At 39.2% G+C, this 27,927-nt stretch overlaps 1 protein-coding gene across 1 annotated transcript in view; it reads right to left on the bottom strand.

Annotated features, from left to right (window-relative positions):
• Positions 1 to 27,927, bottom strand: part of SUCLG2 (succinate-CoA ligase GDP-forming subunit beta) — a 251,627-nt gene that overhangs the window by 79,406 nt on the left and 144,294 nt on the right. The window contains exons 3-9 of the mRNA XM_029050832.2: positions 27,180 to 27,279; positions 26,743 to 26,833; positions 24,015 to 24,167; positions 23,154 to 23,243; positions 22,159 to 22,255; positions 10,131 to 10,292; positions 7,842 to 7,984 (exon numbers count right to left, since the gene is read on the bottom strand). Coding sequence (XP_028906665.1) covers positions 7,842 to 7,984; positions 10,131 to 10,292; positions 22,159 to 22,255; positions 23,154 to 23,243; positions 24,015 to 24,167; positions 26,743 to 26,833; positions 27,180 to 27,279 — 836 coding nt within the window. The remainder of the gene's footprint in view (positions 1 to 7,841; positions 7,985 to 10,130; positions 10,293 to 22,158; positions 22,256 to 23,153; positions 23,244 to 24,014; positions 24,168 to 26,742; positions 26,834 to 27,179; positions 27,280 to 27,927) is intronic.

Raw genomic sequence — 27,927 nt, 5'->3', positions numbered from 1 at the left:
GTAATGGTCATCTTCAGGCCATATCAAGTATTATATGACAGGACAAGATTCCTAATCAATCATACTGACAGCTTATTGGGTGCTGACCACTGTACTAAGCTACTGTACTAGGATAGCCAAGCATCTGTGGTAAGGTGATGAGAAAGGGGGAAACACATTTGCAGGGAAGATACCCTAATGGGAAGCAATGAGGAGATATTTTGCCCCCACTTTGAGGAGAGGGTTCTGAAAATCAGGAAGATAGCAGACAATTTTCAACTGGTTCTGGGTGAGGCAAATAAATGCTTCTCTCTGTTCAGGTATTCTTTTCAGCCATACCTGCACACATAGATAGTATTTCACTGACAGACTCAATAGCCTGGTCTACCCCTAAATGGGGAGCAGAACAGGGCTCATTTTTTTGTTTCACTGCACTGGGCTAAAATGCATCAAAACAAACATATGAAAGGCATTTGTGACACTAATGAGAATTTTTTTTTCCCCACACACCCCAGAGAAGAATTTGCATTTAAGATACAGAATTAAGAAAAACAAATTAAAGTTCAGTTGGGTATCTGACATTAATTATAACATTTTTGTGTGCTGGATGTCAACGTACAAGATTTTTCTGGAATGTTAGTGTTCATCCATCAAAATAATTATCTGTGTATATGACAAGTAAACGCTTGTTAATATCAGTTGATTTGATCCATTTACCAACAATAGTGCATTTTATAATTGCAAGATTCCATGGATACAAGAGTGTTTTTAATCTGTCAATATAATTATCTGTGTATATGACAGGTAAACACTTGTTAATATCAGTTGATCTGATCCATTTACCACCAATAGTGCATTTTATAATTGCAAGATTCTATGGATACAAGAGAATAAACTGGTTATTTAACAAGAAAAATCGATGTCTTTGAAATAATTAGCTTTGCACTCCTGGAGTTGTCTAATGTGGGCAAGCTATTGTGGGTCTACAGTCAAATATTTACGGGAAGGAGCACTAGCAGGTTCCTTGCATAAGCATAGCAGTTTTTGTACACTTTTATAGTCTATTTTATAGAAACGTGGGCAGAAGAGCAGGGGTTTTCATGTGCATTTCAAGCAGTTGTTGAAAAATACATAAATTTCATTGCCAACTATATTATACATTCCTATGCTTATGTAACGTTTAAGAGAAGACAAATATGGGAGAGATAAGACATGATAGAAAATCCCCTTATTAAGAATTTTCAGTAACAACTGGCAGCTAACATGAAGGTCTGGGTATTTCTTTTTTAATTATGGTTAAAACTTTTCAGTGAAAAGGGAATAATATGTTAGTGTGCCTTCCTCTTCCAAGATAGCTTTTTTATGTATTTCACATAAAATTGAAATTCAGCCTACATTAGAGGAAAGCCATTTCAGAGCAAGCCTAATCATTGTCCGGGTAGATTGAATCTCTCACAGTCTCTCAATTATTCTGAGAACTATATTTCAATAGAGTTAAAAGTTCAGTATTTTATTACCGTCATCTCTCCTCAGGGCCTTTTATGGTACAAGGAGCTCAAAGAGGTTACATGTGCTATATCTGTGATATTTACAATCTTTAATTGGCCTGGGAATCCTCACGAAAAACAATGTTTATCCCTCTGATTAGGGCAAAGAGAAAGAGAAGGTAATTAATAAACAACATTTCACAGATTCACCCATTCCTCTCCACACAAGTGGTCCATACCCTTTAGGCACTGATCAGATCCCAGCTACACAACTGCATCAGCCTTCTCACTGGTCTCCTTGCCTTTATCTCTTCTTTTATCCAGTCCACATTTCACTTAGCTACGCAGATGTTTTTTTCTAAAATGTTGTTTTGCACAGAGGTCTTTTCACTTCTCCACAGGTGACTCATTCCTCTCCACATCAATGGGAAAATTCTGACCACTGGCTTTAATTAAGGCTTACAATCAGCTCTCTCCCTCCTACTTATCTACTTTCTTTTCCCATTACCCCCCAGTTCACCACTCTTCATTCCTCTCAAGCAAACATATTCACTGCACCTTGGTGTGTTCTCTGCCATCTCTGACCCTTTGCTCAAGCCTCTCCTACAGCCTAGAACTCCCCTCCATCAAATATGCTAGACTGGCTCCTTGTGGGTAGGGAATGCGTCTACTAACTCTGTTGTACCGTACTCTCCCTAGTGCTTTGCACACAGTAAGGGCTCGATCAATACCACTGATTGAAGCTTTCCCATCTCCAAAACCTTTCTGAAATCACAGCTCCACTGGGCAACTTTCCTTGATCATTTTTTCATCTTCTCAGGAAGTATCCCCACTCCAACAAATTACCACCTCAGCACTTCTGTGCCAATTATGTACTTCAGACACTCACACCCAACCCTAGCATTTCTGTAAATATCAATAGCATAGCCTATCTAAACACCTATCTAAATATTCCATTTCCTTTTCTCTTCTTCTATCTGTGAATTATTTTGTACCATTCACCCCTGCTAGATGGTAAGTTCCTTTAGGACAGTGATCACGTTTTCAAACTACTGTACTCTGCCAACTGAATATAATGCTAAGAACACACTTTTTCACATTTGATTAATGATGACAAGATGCTCTTATGCATCAATTGCACACGCCTTCCTAAGGGGCGAATTACTTTGGAAACAAGTCCAATGCTATCAGTGACCATTTGTACAGTTCTTCAGTATGAAGATGATTTCACCTTGCAACCATAACATAAATTGCACCCATAATAATAATAATAATTATTATGGTATTTGTTAAGCACTTACTATGTTCCAGCCACTGTACTAAGCACTGGGGTGGATACAAGAAAATTGGGTTGAACACAGTCCCCGTCCCACGTGGGGCTCACAGTCTCAATCCCCATGCTGCAAATGAGGTAACTGAGGCACAGACAAGTGAAGTGACTTGCCCAACATTACACAGAAGACACGTGGCAGAGCCGGGAGTAGAACCCATGACCTTCTGACTCTGAGGCCCGTGCTCTATCCACTAGGCCACGCTGCTTCTCATGTAAGACCCTTGCTAGGTGTCTCACATAACATGCTGTTGGCTACTTGAAAACCAGGCAAAAGAGTGTGAATAGAGCATTGTGAACTATCATCAGCTGTAGAGGAACAAATCAAGCTCATGTCCTGCTGACAGTAAGATGCTCCTTCTCCTCCCCCTCTACAAACATAATCACTAGATCTCAGCAGTTAGCCCCTTATGATCTCTTGGTTTCTAGATAGGCAATGGCATCTTTGACAGTACCTCTGATGGAATGGCCCTATCAGTGTTTAATGTATGCTAGGGCATTCTGGCGCTTAGCCCGGAACCTCTGGTTTTGGCCATTCTTAGCTTTTCCAGTCAATTAGAATTGCGAATGACATTGCCACTGTACATTCAAAGTCATGAAAAATTTCCAAGCAGAACACTACATAACATCTTGGGTCTTGGCTCCCCGACTATAAATGAAGCACGGGTCCATATGTGGTAATGGACTATTCAGTTCCTCTGGGGAAGAAGCCAGAAAAGTGCCGGCTATATTCACCCATATAGTGTGAATAACATTGGCAGGTTTTCATAATTATGCATTTGTGTGTGGTGTGGGAACCATCAAAAACATTGATTTATCAAATTAGATAAAATACTGCCATATTCGATGAGACAGAATTAATAATGGTATTTAAGTATTTACAAATATGCCAAGCACTTTTCTAAGCCCTGGTAGAGATACAAGTTAATCAGGTTCCACATGGTGCTCACAATCTAAGTAGGAGGGAGAACATGCATTGAATCCCTATTTTGCAGATTAGGCAACAGGCACAGAGAAGGGAAGTGACTAGCCCAAGGTCAAACAGCAAGCAAGTGATAGAGCCAGGATTAGAACCCAGGTCCTTCTCACTCATTCATTCAATAGCATTTATTGAGCACTTACTATGTGCAGAGCACTGTACTAAGCGCTTGGAATGTGCAAATCGGTAACAGATAGAGACAGTCCCTGCCCTTTGCTGGGCTTATAGTCTAGTCGGGGGAGACAGATAGACAAGAACAATGGCAATAAATGGAATCAAGGGGAAGAACATCTCCCCTGCTCTATCCACTAGGCCACGCTGCTTCTCTGTTAAGAGGATTATTGACATGGTTTTAAGGGCTTATCAAGAAGATTAGAAACAATATGATTGCTTTAAAAGGGCACACTTATGAATGAGAACTCAATGAGTTTGAATTGCTATTTTTGAACAGTATTTATTTTGGGGTATGGATGGTCATGTGATAACTCATCCCTCCATGACTCTCTGTTAACCCTCCCATTCCTAGATGCAAAAGTATAGGCCTTCAACCCTGCTCTCCCCACTAACCTCGACTCTCATGCCCCCTTCTTCTTCAGTGCCATGCCATCAGGCCCATCCCTCCATGACCCCTACAGTCCGCTTCCTCTTCTCCTCCAGCTTTCAATGCACTGGCAGAAATCCAGGCTCCAGATTGGCTCTTGCCATCACAAATTCACTGTATCTTGTGATCACGCCTTTCTCTTTTCCACTCGGCAACTCTACTCATCTTCCCTCACTGACTCCCATGCTCATAAACGCTTTCCAGCTCTACTCTTTCCTGAAGGCTGCAGTCTCATCCCTCCCTCCCAAATCCCTGATGACTTTGTCAACTAGTTTCTTAGGAAATCTTGAAAAAAAAAAAATCAGGCACTAACTCCCAAAGTCTTTGCATCACTCCATCACCACTCCATTGCCCCCACTCAATCTTTCCCTTGCTTCCCAGCTGCTTCTCAAAAGGTGTCCCATCTGCTCTCCAGATACATCCCCTCTACTTGTGCCTCCAACCCTATTTCCTCTCACCTCCTCAAATCACTTACCCCCACACTCCTCTATCACCTCACTACTATTTGCAACCTTGCACTCTCTGATGGTTCCTTCCCTTCTGCCCACAAACATGCTCAAGTCTCTCCAATACTAAAAAAAAAAAAGTCCACTTTCATTCCCACAGCCCCCTCCAAATACCACTCCATCTCCATGATCCCATTACTATCCCAACTCCTGGAACAGATTGTACCCACACCACATTTATTCCTTCTCCACAAACTCCCTTTGTAATCCAGAACATTCAAACTTTGGATCCCTTCAGTTGACGAACACTGCATTCTCTGAGGTCCCCACTCATCTCACTGAAGTGAAGTCCAAAGGGCTAAACTCTCCTCGAAACCCTAGCAAGCCTCAGTTTTGCAGATATAGTAGTAACCTGGTTCTCCTACCTCTCTGACTGTGCCTTCACCCATGCTCTTATAGAGGGAATCCTGTAAAACTATTTTAGCTTTCCATTCACTCATTCAATTGTATTTATTGAGTGCTTACTGTGTCCACGACATTGTACTAAGTGCTTGGGAGAGTACAACAGTAAACAGACACATTCCCTGCCACAGTGAGCTCATTCTCTCTGGAGAAATTCATCCACTCTTATGGCCTTTCCTATTACCTCTATGAGAATGACTCCCAAATTTATCTCTCTAGCCCTAACCTCTCATTCATTCATTCAATAGTATTTATTGAGCACTTATTATGGGCAGAGCACTGTACTAAGCGCTTGGAATGTACAAATTGGCAACAGATAGAGACATTCCCTGCCCATTGATGGGCTTACAGTCTAATTGGGGGAGACAGACAGACAAAATCAATAGCAATAAATAGAATCAAGGGGATGTACATCTCATTAACAAAATAAATAGGGTAATAAAAAATATATACAATTGAGCAGACGAGCACAGTGCTGAGGGGAGGGGAAGGGAGAGGGGGAGGAGCAGAGGGAAAGGGTGGGAAAAGGGGGCTTAGCTGAGGGGAGATGAAGGGGGGGTAGGGCAGCAGAGGGAGCAGAGGGAAAAGGGGAAACTCAGTCTAGGAAGGCCTCTTGTAGGAGGTGAGCTTTGAAGTAGTAGGGCTTTGAAGAGGGGAAGAGAATTAGTTTGGCGGAGGTGAGGGAAGGCATTCCAGGACAGCGGGAGGACATGGCCCAGGGGTCGACAGCGGGATAGGTGAGAACGGGGGATGGTGAGGAGGTGGGCGGCAGAGGAGCGGAGTGTGCGGGGTGGGCAGTAGAAAGAGAGAAGGGAGGAGAGGTAGGAAGGGGCAAGGTGATGGAGAGTCTTGACGCCTAGAGTGAGAAGTTTTTGTTTCGTGCGGAGGTTGATAGGCAACCACTGGAGGTTTTTTAAGAAGGGGAGTGACATTCCCAGAGCATTTCTGCAGGAAGATGAGCCGGGCAGTGGAATGAAGAAAAGACTGGAGCGGGGAGAGACAGGAGGAAGGGAGATCACAGAGAAGGCTAACACAGTAATCCAGCCGGGATATTATTAGAGCCTGTACCAGTAAGATAGCCGTTTGGGTGGAGAGGAAAGGGCGGATTTTGGCGATTTAAAGGTGAGACCATCTCCATTTACGTTCAGACTATCTCCAACTGAATATCCCACCAGCATCTCAAACAATCAAAAAATGGACCTATTTCTCTTCCCCCTTTAAATCCACTCCTCCTTTCTCATCTATATTGGTAACACCATCATACTCCCCCTCACAGAAACCCACTTCGTTGGTGTCACCCTGGACTCCTCTATCTTTCAATTTTCACATTCAAGCTATCTCCCAATTCTGCTATTTCCTACATAATACGTCCCATATCCACCCCTTCCTGTCCACCTAAACAGCTGTACTATTGTAACAGCCTCCAGTCTCCCCTTCCAATCTACATCACAACTTGTTGCATGGACCATCTTCTTGGAATTATACATTGCTCCACTCTGCAACACCCTCCCCTGGCTTCCCATATCCCTCTGAATCAAAGTAAAACTTCTCAAACTTGGCTTCAAGGCACTCCATCAACTTGCCCATCTCACAAAAGCATCATTACAACATATACACCTTTCACCCATTTCTCCACAGCACACATTCACTCTACTAAAACTAACCTAACTGTGCTTTCCTCTCCCATCTTTGTCCCCTTGTCCATCCTGTTCCTCTGGAACTCCCTCCCTCCCTCCAGAAATCTGACAAACCACACTCCACTTTATACCCTCCCCTAAAATTCCTCCTCCTGCAAGCTTCTCCAATTAGTTCCCAGTAATATAAGCATACCAACATACTCCAGCTCAGATGCACTTATTTATATCCAATTGCTTCCTTTGATTACCCTATTTGTAAATATTTGCATGTGTGTTTCCTGCAATAGAGTGTAAGCCCCCTGGGGGAAGGGATTGTGTCACTTGCTTGTTTTGTATTTTCAAAGTGCATAGAACAGTAATAATAATAATAATAATAATGTTGGGAATTTGTTAAGTGCTTACTATGTGCAGAGCACTGTTCTAAGCGCTGGGATAGACACAGGGTAATCAGGTTGTCCCACATGAGGCTCACAGTCTTAATCCCCATTTTACAGATGAGGTCACTGAGGCATAGAGAAGTTAAGTGACCTGCCCACAGTCACAGAGCTGACAAGCGGCGGATCCGGGATTCGAACCCATGACCTCTGACTCCCAAGCCCAGGCTTGCACCTTGCACAGTACCTTGCACCCAGTGGGTGCTCAATAAACATAACTACTAGTAACACAATGGAAAATTAAGGCAAGATCTTCAGATAATACACATCTGTTCTGGATAGAACACAATGCATTATTGGAAGAAACAGTGGTGTACATACCCTGCAGCAGACGACACAGTGTGCAATCTTCAACATGACTTTTCCTAAAAGTGAAATTCTTAAAGCACATTAATGACTATATTATAGAAGAGCTGACTCATATTTGGCCAGGAATCAGATAGTACTAGAAAGCAATAGAGTATCCCTCACAATTAAATGAGTTACCTTAGGATCAGCAGTGAGTAACTTAAATGCTTGATATACTTGTGCCTCTTTTACACCACCACCAAGATCCAGGAAGTTTGCTGGCTTTCCACCATTAAGAGATATGATGTCACACGTAGCCATTGCAAGACCAGCACCATTCACTGAAATGGCAAGAGCCACATTTTTCATCCAAAGAACAAAAAAATAAAATATGATTCAACCAAAAATAAAAAATAAAAACACACAAGTACCACTAGCTTTTCTTTTACATTAGGATCTGAAATGTTGGACAACAACAACTTGACAACAGATTCTTGGAAAGAAATGTCCCTTTCTTGAGATTTGCACACTTTATTGTTCCACTAGGATTTAGAGAAAGGAGAAGTGAATAAAGGGACTTCTAAAATATCCAAACTATATTTCTATATTTCTGTTAAAATTATATTGATCACTTGCCCTTCTGGTATCTCAAGCTTAATCACTTTCCTCAGATTGGAACATATCTTCCTTGAAACACCAAATAATTCCTCAACAAAATATCTTTGGAAGTGTCCTTCACTTTTTACTGATCTTTCAATTCCCATGATGGACCTTTGACCCAGGACTGATTAATTCTGGTGCAACTAAAATTGCAAATATTGTATCAAACAGAAACTCCTTACTGTGGCCTTTAAAGCACTCATTCACCTTGTCCCCTCCTACCTCTCCTTGTTAGTCTCCTACTACAACCCAGATTGCACACGTGCTCCTCTAATGCCAACCTACTCACTGTACCTCGATCTCGTCTATCTTGCTGCCAAACTCTTTCCCACATCCTGCTTCTGGCCTGGAACACCCTTCCTCTTCATATCCTACAATTACTTCCCCTCCTCCTTCAAAGCCTTATTGACGGCACATCTCCTTCAAGGGGCCTTTCCTGACTAAGCCCTCTTTTTCTTTTCTTCCACTTCCTTCTGGATCACCCTGATTCTTCCCTTTATTCATCCACACCTCCCAGCCCCACAGCACCTATGTACCTGTCCATAAATTATTGATATTAATGTCTGTCTCCCCCTCTAGACTGAAAGCACATTGTGGGCAGGGAATGTGTCTGTTATATTTTTATATTGTCCTCTCCCAAGCACTTTGTACAATGCTCTGCACACAGTAAGTTCTCAATAAATGACTGATTGCCAAATATCTTCTACCAAATTGAAGAATTTCATTTATTAAAAACATAAAAAACCACAAAGAGGCTTTTTCACTTGTTCCAAATACACCAGTATAGTTTTACCCTTTTAAATTTTCTAGTAGGAAAACTGTATATTAGTTTATCTGATGTAACTGGCCTGGTCCATTAAAGTTATTGCTCCTACACAAAGTAAGGCTTTTTGTAAGGCATGTAATTCTGTGTCATTTTCTATTGTATTGAACAGCAAACTACCAGGCTGAGGTCTCTGAGGCTCTAAATATAATGATACTGTTGATTTAATGAGCAACAAATCTTTTTTATGTTAATTCCATTAAGATTAAGACCTCAGTATCAAGGCAATGAATTGGTTCCACCAGAATCACAGCCTCTTACAATAAAGTAGGTAGAGTATAAATCTAAACTCTATAAGCTGTGGACATTAAAAAAAAATTACAGTACTTCTACATTCCCAACCTTATCTCAGCAGAATAAGCCCGTTTCAGAAAATTTAGATCAAAATGATGAAATCAATTTTTCTGTTAATAAAATGGAGTAGCCGATTAAACACTTTACATTTCTATTATCATTGAAATGGAAAAGGTTCAGGGTAAGGATTAAATATATACATGTCTCCTTGTACTTTTTTGATTTAATCTTTCCTCATGTGTCCATGGCTCTTAACCCCCGCCATCCTCTTACTTTTAGATTGCGAGCTCTTTGGGATCCAACATCCTTGGCTATTGCTCATTCTGGTACTTTTTCCCTAGCATTTAGAACAGTGCTTTACACACAGTGGGCACTTAATAAACACTATTACTATTTGTACTTCACTAAGAACACTATTTAAATAAAGCAAAAATTTCAGAACAATTACAAGATTTATCAACTTTGTTTCCAGAGATAAAATGCATAATTTTAGGAAATCAAAACTGAATTGTAGCAAACGATTTAACAATAAATAGTGATAGCCCTATTGAATTCCACATAAAACATTTCAGAATGAATCAGGGAATGTCAACTGGCTACTAATAGGGATAATCTATTTAGCACTCAAATATTAACTTTTTTCCACTGCAGAAACTTTGAGCTATTAATAGCTATATAGGCTATTAGTAAAGCAGAGATTCATTTCATACCAAAACAGGCAATGTTTCCATCCAGTCCAATATACTTTAGGTCATATTTAGCAGCTTCATTTTCAATGGGTTCATTTTCTGATTTATCATCCATTGCAAATATTTCTTTTTGCCTAAACTCTGCATTGTCATCAAAGTTTATCTTGGCATCAAAACAAACAACTAAAACGAAAAAAAAAGAGAAAAAAATAAAGGAGACAGCTATTGAATATTTACTAAAGATCCTTAGGCTATGTACACTGGGTAAACAGTAACTAACACACACCTATTACCCTAGGTGATAAACATAAGTGAAATATTTCACCTTATCTATTTGCCAAGGTTTCACGATGGATCCTGGACAGACAGTTCAATTTCCCAACCTTTTCATCTTTGATTTTGCTGAATGATCTGGCAATTGCTGCCAATTATTTAGGTTGCTTTTGAAGCTCAAACATGTTTCAAGTGAGGCATTTGTGGCCTTTTATTTATTTTTTAAAGGTACTGAACATGCAGGTGAAACAGTTTCAAGGTTAAAAACTCAGTACTAGAGGAGGGAAAAAGAGGGTTCTTAATTTGATCACCAATCTACTGTCTAAGTTAAAGGTAAACAGAAGGGTCACATAAACACTTGTTTTAGCCATTTTGTTTGTTCGATTCTCTTGGTTCTTTTCCCTGGTTATTGCCAGTAATGATACTTTTAACTCAAATAAAGAAGTCAGAAGTTAAAGATATTCCCTTTGGCCCAATTTACTTATCTTTTCAGGGCTCATTTTTGAGTCAATTATTACTTAAAATAAATGATGGTGATTATAAATGACTGCTCAAAACTGAACTACATGACACACCTCTATGGAGTCTTTACAAAGAATGAGTCGTTAATACAGTAGAATCCTATACATAAACATAATAACATACTCAGATGACAAATTACTTCAAACCAAGAATGACTGACATGGGAGCCCATTTCCTGGTATTTAACGAACCACTGAATTCTCTAACCGTGGTACAAAATGCCCAGTGCCCCAACCCACATAATTTTGACTCTATAGAACTGAAAAAACAATTACCTTTTAGGACATTGAAAATCTTATAGTGGAATGTTGCTACTGCCAGTGTTTCCCACCCCCCAGAGTTCTGCTTACTATGCTGGTACTTCACAGCAGTTAATGGTCGGTATACTAATCAATAGAAAAGTGACTTCAATAGTCCCCTCCCATGAGGTTTATACCATACATTTAAAAATTTGTTGAAAATTTAACTCCTCAGTAACTCATGTCTAAATCCATTGCTGTTAACCTGAACATAAATGATCATCAATTGAGTGTTAACTGTGTAGAGAATAGATGTGATTTGTTGATAATTTAAATAATTTTTTTTATCACAATTAAAGGTTAAAAGTGTTTCAGAGCAATTTGCAGTTATAGACTACTCCAAATTGTCCATAAACTAAATACTAATTCATGCATACAATTCTATAATATGCTTGCTGAACCATATTTTCAAAATAGTCTTTTCTACAGCTGAAATGCTAGCATCAGATCTGGCTGCAACTATATTCAATTTCAATTAAATGAAAGCTCAATCAATCAATCCTATGTTTTGAGAACTTACTGTGTGCAGACCACTATACTAAGTGCTTGGGACAGTACAATAATCAATCGTATTGAGTGATTATGAGCACCTCACCGTACTAAGTACTTGTGAGAATACTGTAGCAAATATTGCAGAGTTGGTAAATATGGTCGCAACGCAACGAGTTTACAGTCTAGAGGGGAAGATAGCAATCATATAAAAAAAATATGGATATGTACATAAGTGCTGTGGGGCTGAAGGAGGGGTGAATAAAGACAGCAAATCAGCATGACGCAGAAGGAAGCGGGAAAAGAGAAAGTGAGGTCTTAGTCAGGGAAGGACTCCTGGAGGAGATGTGCCTTCAATAAGGCTTTGAAAGTGGGGAGAGAAAATGTCTGTCGATATAAAGAGAGAGGGCATTCCAGGCCAGAGGCAGGACATGGGTGAGAAGTCAGTGGTGAAAGAGATGAGATAAAGGAACAGTGAGTGGGTTGGCATTAGAGGAGTGAAGTCTGTGGGTTGGGTTGGAGTAGAACAGTGAGGTGAGGTAAATACTTTTAAAGCACTTTTAAAATACTTGAGTGCTTTAAAATACAAAAGAGTTGGCAGACACATTCCCTGACCACAATGAGCTTACAGTCTAGAAGGACAGACAGACACTGGAATGAATAAGTGAATTATAGATATGTACATAAGTGCTGTGGGCCTGAGGGAGGGGTGAACAAAAGGTTCATTCATTCATTCATTCAATAGTATTTATTGAGCGCTTACTATGTGCAGAGCACTGTTCTAAGCGCTTGGAATGAACAAGTCGGCAACAGATAGAGACAGTCCCTGCCATTTGACGGGCTTACAGTCTAATCGGGGGAGACAGACAGACAAGAACAATGGCAATAAATAGAGTCAAGGGGAAGAACATCTCGTAAAAACAATGGCAACTAAATAGAATCAAGGCGATGTACAATTCATTAACAAAATAAATAGGGTAATGAAAATATATACAGTTGAGCAGATGAGTACAGTGCTGAGGGGATGGGAAGGGAGAGGGGGAGGAGCAGAGGGAGATGGGGGGAAAAGAGGGTTAAGCTGCGGAGAGGTGAAGGGGGGTGGTAGAGGGAGTAGAGGGAGAAGGGGAGCTCAGTCTGGGAAGGCCTCTTGGAGGAGGTGAGTTTTAAGTAGGGTTTTGAAGAGGGGAAGAGAATTAGTTTGGTGGAGGTGAGGAGGGAGGGTGTTCCAGGACCGCGGGAGGACGTGGCCCAGGGGTCGACGGCGGGATAGGCGAGACCGAGGGATGGTGAGGAGGTGGGCGGCAGAGGAGCGGAGCATGCGGGGTGGGCAGTAGAAAGAGAGAAGGGAGGAGAGGTAGGAAGGGGCAAGGTGATGTAGAGCCCTGAAGCCTAGAGTGAGGAGTTTTTGTTTGGAGCGGAGGTTGATAGGCAACCACTGGAGGTGTTTAAGAAGGGGAGTGACATGCCCAGATCGTTTCTGCAGGAAGATGAGCCGGGCAGCAGAGTGAAGAATAGACTGGAGTGGGGAGAGAGGAGGAAGGGAGATCAGAGAGAAGGCTGACACAGTAGTCTAGCCGGGAAATAACTAGAGCCCGTAGCAGTAAGGTAGCCGATTGGGTGGAAAGGAAAGGGCGGATCTTGGCGACATTGTAAAGGTGAAACCAGCAGGTCTTGGTAACAGGATGTGTGGGGTGAACGAGAGAGACGAGTCAAGGATGACACCGAGATTGCGGGCCAAAAGGTGCAAATTCAAGTATGTGACTCAACTAAAGATCATGACTAAACCCATTTGATCTGTTCCCGTCAATACCTTAGGGGAGATTTTCATTCAAAAGGGAGAATGTAAGGGGTTAACTGCAAGAGTCATGAGACTGAGGTACAGTGAGTAAATTGGCATTAGAGGAACAAAGTGGGCAGGTTGGGACGTAGTAGAGTGGCAAGGTAAGGTAGGAAGGAGAGAGCTGATTGAGTGCTTTAAAGCCAAAGGTAAGGAGTTTCTATTTGATGTAGAGGTGGAAGGGCAACCACTGGAAGTTTATCAGGAGTAGGGACACACACACTTTTTTTTTTTTTTTTGAAAAATGATCCAGAAAGCAAAGTGAAGTATAGACTGGAGGTGGAGAGACTAGAGACTGGGAGGTCAGTGAGGAGACTGATGCACTAGATGAGGTGGAATACAAGAGCTTAGACCAGTTTAATAGCAGTTTAGATGGAGATGAAGAAACTAATTCTAGAGACGTGAGGGTAAAACTGGCAGGATTTGGTGAAAGACTAAATATGTAGGTTGAATAAGAAGGATGAGTCGAGGATAATGCCAAGGTTACAGAATTGTGAGAGAGGGAGAATAGTGGGGGTGTCTGCCATTTAGGGAAGCAGCATAGCCTAGTGGATAGAGCACAGGCCTGGGAATCAGAAGGACCTGGGTTCAAATGCCAGCTCTTGCCATTTGTCTGCTGTGTGACCTTGGGCATGTCACTTCACTTCTCTGGGCCTCAATTACCTCATCTGTAAAATGAGAATTGAGACTGTGAACCTCATGTGGGACAGGGACTGTGTCCAGCTCGATTTACTTGTACCCACCCCAGCGCTTTAGTAATAATTATATAATATCACTGGACAGATGCTGTTTTACGGAAGAGGGTTTAAAGCCCCTCTATGTTGTATAAGAGTGATTATTTTGCCCACCTCCCCAGAGGTTACTCCCAACAGGTCGTGCACCCTATCTTCCAGCCAGGCAGTAATTATATTCTGAGATCAGAAATTTTAAGATTCAGAGATATAATTTTCCTTGAAATGACAAGCTCACAAGCCCAATTCTGCACACATCTCTGCATGCCAGGCCGAGGATGAAAGCTGTTGCCACACGCTCTTAGGATCCCCCCAACCGTGGCTGAGGAACGCAACCACAGTAACTGCCACCTTTTCTTCTGCCACTGAGGGCCCCACTTGCACTCTGTGCCAGGCTGGGGATAAAAGCTGCTGCCACATGCAATCAGACCCCTCCCCTGAACAGCCAGCCAGGCTGCCTTCCCAGGAACCAGCACCGGAGAGGCTCCGTCCCATCCTGCCTTCCACCACTCAAGCAGGAAATAGAAAGATATCCACAATGTAAGGCCTCCACAAAACCCTGGGCAGACTGAGGGCACAAACCCTGGGCAGACTGAGGGCTACTTGGTGGTTGCTGTGTACATATTCTCATACTCTGAATGAGGTAACTAAGGCCCAGAGAAGTTAAGTGACTTGCCCATGGTCACACAGTAGCACTGAAAAAATATCCTTAAAAAAAAAAAAAACAGTATTGGAGCCAGAATTAGAATCCAGGTCCTCTGACTCTCCAGCCCATGCTCTTTCCACTAGGCTTTCTCCTATCTGTAATCTATTTTAACGTTTGTCTCCCTGTCCAGACTGCAAGTTCTTTTATGTCAAGGATTGTGTCAACCAACTCTACTGAAAGATCCTAATACTATCCTATGCAGCACTCAAATATAAAAACTCCTCACTATTGGCTTCCAAGCTCTCTATCACCTTGCCCCTTACTTCACCTCCCTTCTCTCCTTCTACATCCCAGCCCGCACATTCCACTTCACTGTGCCTCCATCTCGCCTGTCCCACCGTTGACCCCTGGCCCACATCCTACTTCTAGCCTGGAATGCTCTCCCTCCTCAAATCTGCCAATCACTCTTCCCCACTTCAAAGCCCTGCTTAATGAATGAATGAATGATTGCAACTTGACATTTGTTCCCTCTTGAGTTAATGCCTAAATAACCACCTGGTTTTAAATCAGATATCTTTGCATCTGCCTACTTCAGGCCCACAAGGATTACTTAATGCTTTATACTGAACCTATGAAACAGAATCATACTGAGACTTTGAGTCCCCATGTAACTTCATGCTCTGGTCTTTAGAAGGGGTTTCTCTGGGTCTGAACAGCTTACCTCCCCTCACCAGTCACTATGGGAACTCAAATGCCACCCTGCACTGGAGTCCAATTTTAAGAAGTGCAGGGACCTTCAAACTTATAGCTAACTTTTAAAAAAGTTCAATTGTTGGGAAGACTGCAGCGGTTTGTTTCTAAGGACTGTAGCAGAGCAGAGAGATTTTTTTTCTTATACTACACTCTTTTCTTATACTTTTTCTTGTATTTTAAGTTGGCCTAGAGCACGACCCTGGGAGTCAGAGGACCTGGGTTCTAATTCTGGTTCTGCCACTTTACTGTGTGACCTTGAGCAAGTCACTTCACTAGGCCTCAGTTACCTCATTTGCAAAATGTGTATTAAGACTGTGAGCCCCATGTGGGACATAGACTTGTGTCCATCCTGATCATCTTGTGTTTATCCCAGTGATTAGCACAGTATATAGTAGGTGCTTAACAAATACCAATGGAAAAACAAAAGTGACAAAATCATCTGTGCACTGTTTATAATCATTTTCTCTTTACTAAGTAGCTATCCTTTCCATCCTAGGTTGTGAGCCCATAATGGGACAGGGATAATGTCTAAATCTTGATTATTTTCCATTCATTCCAACATTCAGGACACAGTGTTCAGTACAAAGCAAGTGCTTGTTGAATAACAATACTTCTGCTATACTGAATTTTGTAAAAGTGCCAATGTTAGTCTGATGAAGTAGATTACACACCGAAGAAATCTAGCTCACAAGCTAATTCTCTCATTATTCCAAAGGTGACTCAAGACAAGTACCTATGTTTGTGTGCAGGAAGGATGAAGAAGTTTAGAATGAAGTGGTGATCCTCATGGTTTTTACAACATTTATTTTACATGCAATTCAACAAAGTTAAATTTACACTGTTTTTAAAATATGGGAGAATTGAGCTCTTTGTGCTAATCTTTTCATATAAGAAAACTAAAGTTCACATTTTTCACATACATTTCAGGACAATGCTAGTATTAAAAATCCACTGCCTTTTATGCTAACAACAGGAGAACAATAAATTTCCTGGTGAGACTTTAGCTTTCTCATTAACAAAGCAACCAACAACTCTAGTTAAACGTAGTTTTAGAGGCTTAGTTTGGCTCAAACATGAACATTTTCAATGTCACATTAACAGAATCTCAGTTCTGGAGAACATTCATCTTAAACAAAGGCCATTCCATGCACAAAGTAGCTGAAAAAACACCTATTAATATTTATAAGAATTTTTTATCATCAAAAGTGCACTGTTATATGCTTGATGTATTATACAAATGAATTTTCATTTTGAACAAATATCAAAGAAAGTTTCAGTTCTTATATTCACAGAGTGTTTTTGTTTTGGTTAGTGGCATGAGATTTCTGAGCTGCTAATTCAAGAATTTAAATGGTGAACATGATTGACACTTTAGGGAGACCTCTGATCCTCAAAATGTTAAAGGAAGAATGTGCCCAGAATGAAATTAAATAAAAATCACAATTCCAATGAGAGATTTACCCCCAGACAGAAACACAACTATGTGAAATAGCTGTGATATTTAAATTGAAAAATGTTTTGCCTTCAAGCTGCACTTGATTTGAGATAACTAAAATCTGAACATCCAGGAAAAATTAAAAATTCTGAAATGTAAATTAGTCTTACATTTCTCAAAAATAATATTCCAGTATTTTGGGGAATTTTAAGAACACACTCCTAGTTGATGTGAAAAAGACAAGGGACAGAGTCAAAAATATCCTTCAATATGATTTTACCTAAGTAAAAACACAAATGCACTAAAAACGCCAAAAGCTTATTGAAAACAAGAAAAAGCACTGAAGGTATTTAGCAAAATTAATTTGGACTAAAACTGGAACCTGATTGGTTGGCTAACTTAGGATGATTTAGCTTAGATTTCCAATAATTTTGGTTACTAAACCCATTGGTTCAAATTGGATCTTATTTATCTGATTCCAAGAGATAAGAGCTTTAAACAAGTAAAAGGAACTGGTGTGTAGGATTATTAATCTGGGAGTGACAGAAAAAAACAAAAGAAAAATGGAGAATCAAAACTTCTGAGAAACAGATGAAAATTACAATCTTTTTGTGAGTTCCACTTTAACCGCTGAAATGTCCAATTATGTACCCATAGTGTGGAAAAGAAATGTAGCTCCAAAGTGGACATCTATAACATATAACTTTCACAGCAATCATGAAATAAAGCATTCTTGTGATTGTCTTAGAAGTCAAGAGTGAATTCATTATTTAATAAAATAAAGAAAACTATAGGTTTGAGATGGAAATCTGCTAATATGAAAGGAGATGGAATCTAAATAGTAATACTGCACTGAATTACTTTAAACACAGCTTACATTTCATTTTAAGGGCCTCTATTTCAATGAAGAGGAACGCTACCCGACCCAGTAATACTTTCCAATTGCATGTGATTAAAACGGGGAGCACTGAAAATGTGATAGTTGAAGTTAATTCTGCGTGACAAAAATACACTATTCAAATACATATGTAGTCTAGCACATTACAGATTGGGAATATAACATTAGCACCCTCATGTACACGTTATAAAAGCAAAAATTTATGAGTTACTAGGGAAAGAAAGTACCCTAAAGAAATGTAGACTCAATAACTCCCATTTAAAATGGAGTTTTCATGGCTTTAAAAAACTTTTTAATTAAAAAACTATCCATGAACTGATTAAAGTTTTCATTTAAAAGGTCATATATTCTGCAGTAACCTACAGGAATTGTAATAGTAACTTAAGTATTGAAATTATCATTTTTTTTTCCTTTTTGTAATGCCTATGCTTTTCCTAGATGTTACACCATTGCTTGTGTATGGGGACCATTTTTAAAATACACTGTAATATTTGTCCATGAAACAGGTGCAGTCTTTCTTTTGTGCACCTCCCCAAATCTGATTTCCAAATTTACTGGAGGTTGATAATCATTGTAGCCTTTACCTCATGTAGCAATTTATTCCCAAGTTTTGGAATATAAAAAAGATTTTGTTTATAACGGAACCTTAATTATTCTTCAAATCACCCAATGTTTGTTAGGTTCATTTCCAGGCATTGTTTTTAGCTTTTCCTTCAATCAACAGATTTTTTTTGCAAGAATATAAGCGGTTAAAGGCAACACTATTTCATTCATACTGCTTCTTGATGAAAGTGAAATGTAATGAAAAGCTTACTAAAAATCACCTCATGAGAACTACTAATGACAACTTTTGTCACAGTAATGGGATTTGGAAGGAAAATATTAATAAATGAGAATAGGTTTATGTGATCTAACAATGTGTTGCTAGTTACATTATAAAATAAAGTATTTCTTAACTAAGCAGCAGCACCAGCAAATACACTGACTCTGATTTATGGTACACTGCAATGGTCTTTGGAATAAGTGAACACATTGTGTGATGGATAGTAATTTTTTTTACGCTATTTGTTAAGCACTTACTATACTGTACTAAGGGCTGGGGTAGATATAAGCTAATCAGGTTGGACACCGTCCATGTCCCACATAGGGCTCAGTCAATCTCCATTTTACAGATGAGGTAACTAAGGCTCAATGAAGTTAAGTGATTTGCCCAAGGTCACACAGCAGACAAATGGTTGGGGCATGATTAGAACCCAGGTCCTTCTGACTCTCAGGCCTATGTTCTATCCACTAGGTCAAGATGCTCCTCAAATTGGTGGATCTGCCCACTGAGAGAAGATGATAGAATGCCTAGTGGAAAAAGCATAGTCCTGTAAGTCAGAAGACCTGGGTTCTAATCCTGGCTCTGCTACAGGTCTGTTGTGTGACCTTGGGCAAGTCACTTAATTTCTCTGTGCCTCAGTTACCTCATCGGCAAAATGGGGATTAAGACTGAGTTCTTTATGGGATATGGACTATGTCCAACCTGATTAGCTTGTATCTATTCCAGTGCTTAGTACACTGTCTGACACATAGTAAGCGCTTAACAAATGCCATTAAAAAAATGTAAAAAGCTGATGAGGTTACAAACCTAGAGAAGAAAGGATACAGTTGACTAACCCTTAATTCTTTAAAAATGAGTTTAGGCCTCTTTGAATATATCATATCTAACAGGGATATAAGTCTAGAGCATAAGCCCTTATACTCTCCCCCTAGTGCTTAGTATAATTCTCTGCACACTGTAAGTCCTCAATACCTTTGAATGATTTAGTATCGTGTACCTCAATACTAAAAAAAGCGTATAGTGAAATGTCATAAAGGATGACAGAGAACAACACAAAGTAGATTTCATATTTCAAAAAGTGACCCAAGAAATAACGTTTTGAGAAAATTTGAGGGGTAGACCAGATGGCGGCGATGCAGGTCTCATCTACAGGACCATTACACAAGTTCGCTGCTGTGACTGTCCATCCATTGATGGAATGGTCTTCACTTGGCTAATTAAGAGACGTTAATGAATATCTGACAAATTGTCACCAAGGAACAATGACCTACATTTCATATTCCCAAAGCAGTGGTAAACTCAGGAGGTTGGCAAGGGGCGGGGAGCAAATGGATGGCAGGAAAAATAGTGATAGTGTCTTTCTGCGGTTTGCTTCTAAATCTAAAATTTCCTTAAGGGGCTGCAGTCTTGAGGGGAAAATGCTCCAGGAAGAAACTAGTTCTATAGAAAAAAAAATATATGAGAATTGAATTTAAATTTAGCAACAAAGCACTGGAATCAATGATCTCCTTCCCTTAATTTGCCATCTTGTACAGATGATAAAATGACGGTCACTGCTCTACAGGTGATTCATTCATTCACTCAATCATATTTATTGAGCGCTTACTTTGTGCAGAGGTGATGATACGTCTTGGTATTAAAGCCTAAACTCTAAAGCTATTCGGAAAGATTTTTTGTTGATTTGATTTGGCCAAGAAAATTGGTACTGATTGAGATAAAACGAGAGCCCTTAAGGTACTGAATGGGAGTAGGGTGTCCTTCCTTATGGTTTTATAGGAAATTACAAACAACATGAGGAAGATAATGTCTTAAAGTGGAAGTCATTTTATATTTTGCTCATGAACTTGAGGTCTAGAATTCACTGACTCTGCTCAACAAGGGTCAGAAACACCATTAGCCATATGAGAAATTTCAGGGCACATGCCTGTGTGCAGAGAATTGCACTAAGCCCTTGGGAATACGTCAATTTATGATACAAAACATCAGAAAAAGTTAGTCACCTTATCCTTAGTCACTGTTACCTAAAAATTCCTACTTCCATATTGCAGAAGTATGCCTAGCAGACCCATCCCATAAAACTCTCGTAGAATTGCTTAAAAATAATAATAATAAGGATGGTATTTGCTAAGCGCTTCCTATGTGCCAAGCACTGTTCTAAGCACTGGGGTAGATACAAGGTAATCAGGTTGTCCCACGTGGGATGTCACAGTCTTAATCCCTATTTTACAGATGAGAATACTGAGGCACAGAGAAGTTAAGTGACTTGCCCAAAGTCACACAGCTGATAAGTGGCGGAACCGGTATTAGAACCCACGACCTCTGACTCCAAAACCCGTGCTCTTTCCATTAAGCCATGCTTCTTCCTATATAAGTATATATATAAGGCTCATTGGAAGGAGCATGGGCTTGGGAGTCAGAGGTCATGAGTTAGAATCCCGGCTCTGCCACTTGTCAGCTGTGTGACTGTGGGCAAGTCACTTAACTTCTCTGTGCCTCAGTTACCTCATCTGTAAAATGGGGATTAACTGTGAGCCTCACGTGGGTCAACCTGATTACCCTGTATCTACCCCAGCGCTTAGAACAGTGCTCTGCACATAGTAAGCGCTTAACAAATACCAACATTATTATTATATATGTGTGTGTGTTTATATATATATGGATTCATACTGAGTGGGTGATTCCACTTAAGTTTGTAATGAAAATTCAACTCAATAAAATGTATATAGGTCTGGACTAACCAGAAAGATTTACAAAATTTCAATTAGATCATGTTCATAGGTCACATCCAGAAAACAATAAGTACCAAAATCCTAACCATATTTCTGCTATGGTCCAGAAAACAATACCTCCGGAAGAAGAAAAGTTGCCATTTCTAAGTGAAACATGACACTCTTACTATGTTTAGTAATTAGATAATAAAAGCAAAATACTATGAAATGTTCATTTGTAGCATGGAAGCACTTGGGAATATGGTTAAAATAATAATAATTGTGGCTAGATAAAGCATATCAGATCAGATAGTTCCTATCCCACACAGAACTCACAGTCTAAATGGGAGGGAAAGCACATATTTAATTCCCATTTTACAGATGGGGAACCTGAGGCACAGGGAAGTTAACTGACTTGACCAAGGTCACACAGCAGGCAAGTGGTCTTCTGATCATTATAGTCCTATGCTCTTTCCACTAGGCTACATTGCTTTGTACAGGAATGAAATTCCCAAATAAAATTAATGCTATGATCCTGCAAATGTCTCCAATGTAATTTAATTTATAGTTTTTACATTTAAAAAAAATCAAAACATTTTCATTTGTTGCTGTTGTTGCTTTTATTTTTTTTTTACCTTGTCCTTCTGGAGTTTCACCAAAGGGATTAACTTCGACCTGGGTTGCATCGATTTCCAAGAAGAGAGTATACAGTTTCTTAATTTGATCTGCAGCCTAAATTTGATATGAAAGTAAATTGTATAAAATAAAAAAATTTTTAAGAAATCTTAAAAAAAAAAAGGTTATGCCTTTTTTCCACCAGATTACTTGGAGAAAAAAATAATCTAGAAAACATATTTATTGAACTCTCTACTGTTACATACTCATTAATAGGAGTTATAATTTCCTCCAGGGACCATATGTATCTAAAATGTTTTCATAACAGCCAAAAAAAATGCTAGCAGCCTTTGGTAAATTATCTTGGTTGACAAATTGTTTCTTTGAAACATGTATAAGGAAAGTGATACTCTGGATTTAGAAAACACCACCATTCTCTTCTGTACTGGTCTCTTTTGTCTCCAAACATGGGCAAAGGTTCTTGACAATGTTTATCTGGGTATCTCATCCAGATATTTACAATAACTCTTCAAATAACCCTGAAGCCAAGTTTACAGGACTCCCATGCAGGGTTCTTATGTCCCCTCAACAACTCAAACAGGTAATCTGAGTTTAGGCCAATGCCAAACCCTCAAAATATTTCTCATTAGATGTGGCATCCAGACCGACTCCTAGAACATCCAAGCCATGCCTTCTCAGAAACCCAAGGAGTAATTTCCATAGAAGTGACTCCACTTGTGAGCCATGAAAATACTTCCCTTTCTACGGCTAAAGGTACTGGTAAAAGCAGCATGGGTTTGTGGCAGTCCAATTTATTCCACGGCAAAAGGGAAAATCATAGAGGTAATTTTGCTTAAGACAAATTTTTGATAAATGGTATGAAAAAATATACAACTTTCACAGATGTATATTCAATTTGAAATATATTTGGTGATTATGCTAATAAAATCTATCAATAAAGTTATTTCCAGATTTAAGTATTTTATTATTCAAGCTACACATTTTATCACAGTACCTGGTTTTTCAGAGCATCTTTGAAGCCTAAATTTTCCGCCATTCGTAGTGCTTGGCTATCCTTTAATCCTTCATAAATGTCTACTTCTTCCTATTGTAATGCATAAACAGAATTAAGATGTTGAATTGGAAAGAAGATTTATGACTTCAAAATAAAAGTGCTTAGTAATTAAAGCATGGCAGTTTGCCAAAGTTCCCTGAGATTAGGGCTATTGCTGATGCCTATAGGGTATGTTTTAATTACCGAACCATCTATGAAACAGTCCTTCCAAAAATATATATAATTCTACAGGGTGGCACGCTGACAAGTCAATCTGACACCAGTTTTCACTTCTAATTACTATACAGATGGCTTTGAGGAATATTTAGACAGTTAATTTTTATGACATTTTCTGGAATGCTCCCAAAGCAGGTGTCCATGATCCATTAGTATTGCTTTAAAGAACTTCATATATATGTTAAATATTATTTTATTATTGAAACATATATTTAATATTACTAAGGCTCCTTTGGCATAACATCTCCTTAGCCCCAAGAACCCCAGGCTTTTAAATACAGCAATTATCTGGTTTATTCTCACAACACATCAAACAGGACATATTATTATTCTAAGTTATGGCAAAATATTAGATCGCTGGGCATTCTGAGCAACCCAGGATGTAACATTCTCAGGGTATTTACCTGGTATTTGAAGTTGAAAGATGACATATCTGTCCAGAAATTTTAGAAATGATAACATGCTATGAACAAGAAATGATTTGAGCCTAGCAAGCCAATCTTTATGAATCAAGTTCAAAGAGAAAGAAAACTCATTTCTAAACAAAGATCAATTAATAAAATTCAATATCAAATGCACATATACCTTAAAGATGAGTTCTGGAGTAGTAGCTGCCACGTCTTCAATGTCAACACCTCCTTTAGGGCTGCCAACCAAAACAGGCCCATTGCAGGCCCGGTCCATCAAAATAGCAAAGTAGGTTTCTCTGGAAATATCCAATGCTTCAGCAATCATCACCTACAAAATTAGCAGGAAAAATAAAATTAATTCGGCAGTGAGTCTTTCCCTCCATACTTGCTTGCAAACTGAGGCTTAGAGAAGTTAAGTGACTTGCTCAAGGTCACACAGCAGGTCCATGGGAGGGCTGGGACTAGATTCCAGGTCTTCTGGTACTTTTTCCAGGACACCTTCCTGGGTCTACTATATGCAGAGCATTGTTCTAAGAGCTTGCAGCGTGGCTCAGTGGAAAGAGCATGGGCTGGGGAGTCAGAGATCATGGGTTCAAATCCTGGCTCTGCCACTTGTCAGCTGTGTGACTTTGGGCAAGTCACTTAACTTCTCTGTGCCTCAGTTACCTCATCTGTAAAATGGACTTTAAGACTGTGAGCCCCACACGGGACAACCTGATCACCTTGTATCCTCCCCAGCGCTCAGAACAGTGCTTTGCACATAGTAAGCGCTTAACAAATACCATTATTATTGTAATAGAGGCAAAAGAAAGTGCCAGGAGTGTGTGTGTGTATGTACGTATATACATACCCTATAGGCAGCAAATATATATAGATAGATATGTTAGTTTCAATGCAGGCCTAAATTCTAAACAAACCTTGAAGGCTGTCTGATTTCTGTCTTGCCTGAGTTGTGAAAGGAGAGGCTGAAGATACCTTATCTCCAAGATCTATTTTACTGTCTTGATATTGTCACTTTGGCTTGCTGATTCTAGAATATAAGCTCATCGTGGGCAGGAAATATGTCTGCTAATTGTGTTGGATTGTACTTTCCCTAGATCTGCGCATAGTAAGCGCTCAATAAATACCATTGATTGATCGACTCTGTTGCTTGCAATCCATTGGTACCACTGTCTTTGTCTATTCCCATCTACATTATGAATTCCAGGACTGTCAGGAACTATGCCTGATATATTATGCAGTACCTATTCCAGGGCTTAACTCAGTATTTGACACACAGTACATCCTGGTAATTATTAAGTGACCAACATGAAAATTTGATGCAAAATAAAGGGTGGGTTTATTTTTCATCCATGAAATTAAAAAGCATCGAGTTAGTTGTTGGAAATTTTGAAGGCTCTGTAATGTCCATTTTCATGCCACTCCTTAATATTGTTAGCCTAAAAAGTGACAGCTACATAGTTTTGCTGAAGAAACTCTTGCTACCTTTTTTCTTTACACAAAAATCACTCACAAAAGTTCCCCAAAGCAGTTGTTTTAATTCAAGAGTTCAGCAATACAAAAAACATTACGTGTTTACTCGCATTTGACTAAAAAATATCAAGTTCAGTTGTCAAAGATAGATTCCTTTTCCATTGCAACTGATGCTCTATTATTTTTATGCATTCATCTCCATTAGGTCATTTTAAGAAGTGGTATAAATTATATCCTTTATAAACATAAGGCACAGTTCATTTGTTCTGGTGTTCCTTCTGAGAGTAATAACTAGCCTCCCTTTCCCAAGTCAATTGTTTTTCATTACACCTGTAAATCAGTGGTTTCAGAATTTCCAAATGTATAGATTGCTTAATAGCTGTAATATATTACAGGCCTGCAGTGCATAGATTTAATAATGCACAGAACTTTTAATGATCAAACTGCTTATCAAATTACTCTTTGGCATGTTGCATTTACATTGCCATACATCAATTTTTTTTCAACAAACATTTTATGCATGTGGTGACTTTATTAAACACTGATGGGAGTCTACTATTGTAAACAATGGATGACCATGACTTTCAATTCCTAAAAATCCATCTTCACAAATACAAGGTAATCTGAATCAAACTTAAGGAATGTTAGCTTCCTTGGCTATGAAAAACCATTCTTAGCCAACCATTTTGGCTAAGAAAATTCCCTGAGAGATGACATGAGGTTACATATTCAGACACTTCTAAACTCACATTTTTCAAAGGAATTTCAAATACAGTTATGATTCAGCTGAAGAGTTTGTGGGAGCTCCTCGCTGATGTCTATTCTTTAATGGATAGAATATAGGCCTGGAAAGTCAGAGGACCTGGATTCTAATCCTGGATCACCATCTGCCTGCTGTGTGATCTTGGACAAGTTACGTATCTTCTCTATGTTTCAGTTTCCTCATCTGTAAAATGGGGATAAAATATCTGTTCTCCCTCAGACGGTGAGCTCCATATGGGATTGGGACTGGGTCCAATCTCCTTATTTTGCATCTATCTCTATGTTTAATACAGTCCATAGAAAGTGTTTAACAAATACCAATTATATTTACAGTCCTTACTGATAACCTCTATTATGTTGCTCTCTCTAGTCTTCAGGATGACTACACAATGCACTCTTCTAGATAAACTGTACTTGTAATTAACCAGAACGTGAGACCTAATCAGTACCTCTAATTCTTCTATCCCAACATAGCTTTCACAGTAGATGTGCTTTGCATTTATAAAATGCTTTCCTATATTAAAAAAGAATCATATTGTTGCAGATAATATATAACCTTAAGAAATAATGTGTAAATTTCAGGGAGGCATTATTTCATTATTTTCTCGATGTGGTTTGTCTTGCTTTTCACACACACACAAAATAAAATGAAAAAGAATTCATACTACCTTATTAACTTTCACACCATCCTTTGGAGTTTGCTTTGTTGCTAGATTATACCCAATCATCTGTTTAGCCAGCTGTCCTACAACTTTAGGACTAAGAAAGAAAAAAGAAAATTGAAAAACATACTGAATCTATTATTGTTTAATAATCTTTATGAATGAAAAGTCTTCAATGCAAAAGTGTCCCCGTCTTTCTTCCTCAAACTTCCTGGTAGTTATTGGACATTCCCCAGGGAAGGAAATTCCATCATGAAATAGCTTCCCTGATTAGCAGGGAAGCTCTTCCATAGCGAAAAGCAGAGAGAATTCAAATCACCATCCACTGTTATACCAGGTTCTTTTATTAGAGACCAGTATAAATTTCTTTGTCCTCAGTGCCCAAGCCCAGATCCAATACAGCTTACTGTGATTTGGCAGAGACACGATATTTAAAAACTTACTCTTTGGTTAAATGAACTCCTCCTTGCAATCCACTATCGAAAGTCCCTTTTCCTCTTCCTCCAGCTAAGATCTGAGCCTTTAAAACGATTTCTTTTGCATCTGTAAAAGAAATACTGAGAGTTAGCATTTGTTTAAAAACCATGGAAATAAGGAAGCAGACAGGCAGAAGCGATAGAAACAACTCACTCATGGAGCAAATGCTTTGTCAAGCTACCTTTCAAACTTAAACAATTGACTTGTTTTAAAAACATGTTCATATCAAGCTTTTGCACTAAGGATAGCACAGTGTTTCCTAAATACTAAAAATTAAGTGTCACAACATCATATTAATAAAGGAGGGAAATACTTCTTTGCATTTTGAATCTCTAGAAGAATAGTTCTTCCTAGATACAACCACTGACATCAATGAGCCCAATTCTGCCAGTTGTCTAAGTAATATATGGCATCAAGTTTTTAGGAACATGATGATGAGATGATTTCAGTGCAAATGAACGTGGACTGACAAAACCAACATGTGACCAACAATCATATCCAAATGATGTGCATGTAAAAACTGCTGTATTTGTATGCAAAGTGCCCAGCACATTTTTTTGCTTTTCCTTTTAGTGGCACAATCTTTCCAAACTTTCTGTTCTCTAACAATTCCCTCAGAACCAGTTGGGATATACAAGGCTTGCTTGTCTTCTGCCACTGCCTTCAAACTTTCCACTGTGACTGCGGTGTTGAGGTTTCACTTCATTCTGTCTT

This window comes from Ornithorhynchus anatinus, chromosome X1 (assembly GCF_004115215.2).
Source record: "Ornithorhynchus anatinus isolate Pmale09 chromosome X1, mOrnAna1.pri.v4, whole genome shotgun sequence".
NCBI classification, from domain to species: Eukaryota; Metazoa; Chordata; class Mammalia; order Monotremata; family Ornithorhynchidae; genus Ornithorhynchus; species Ornithorhynchus anatinus.
The sequence above is the reverse complement of the archived record's forward strand: the minus strand, read 5'-3'. Positions and strand labels throughout refer to the sequence as shown.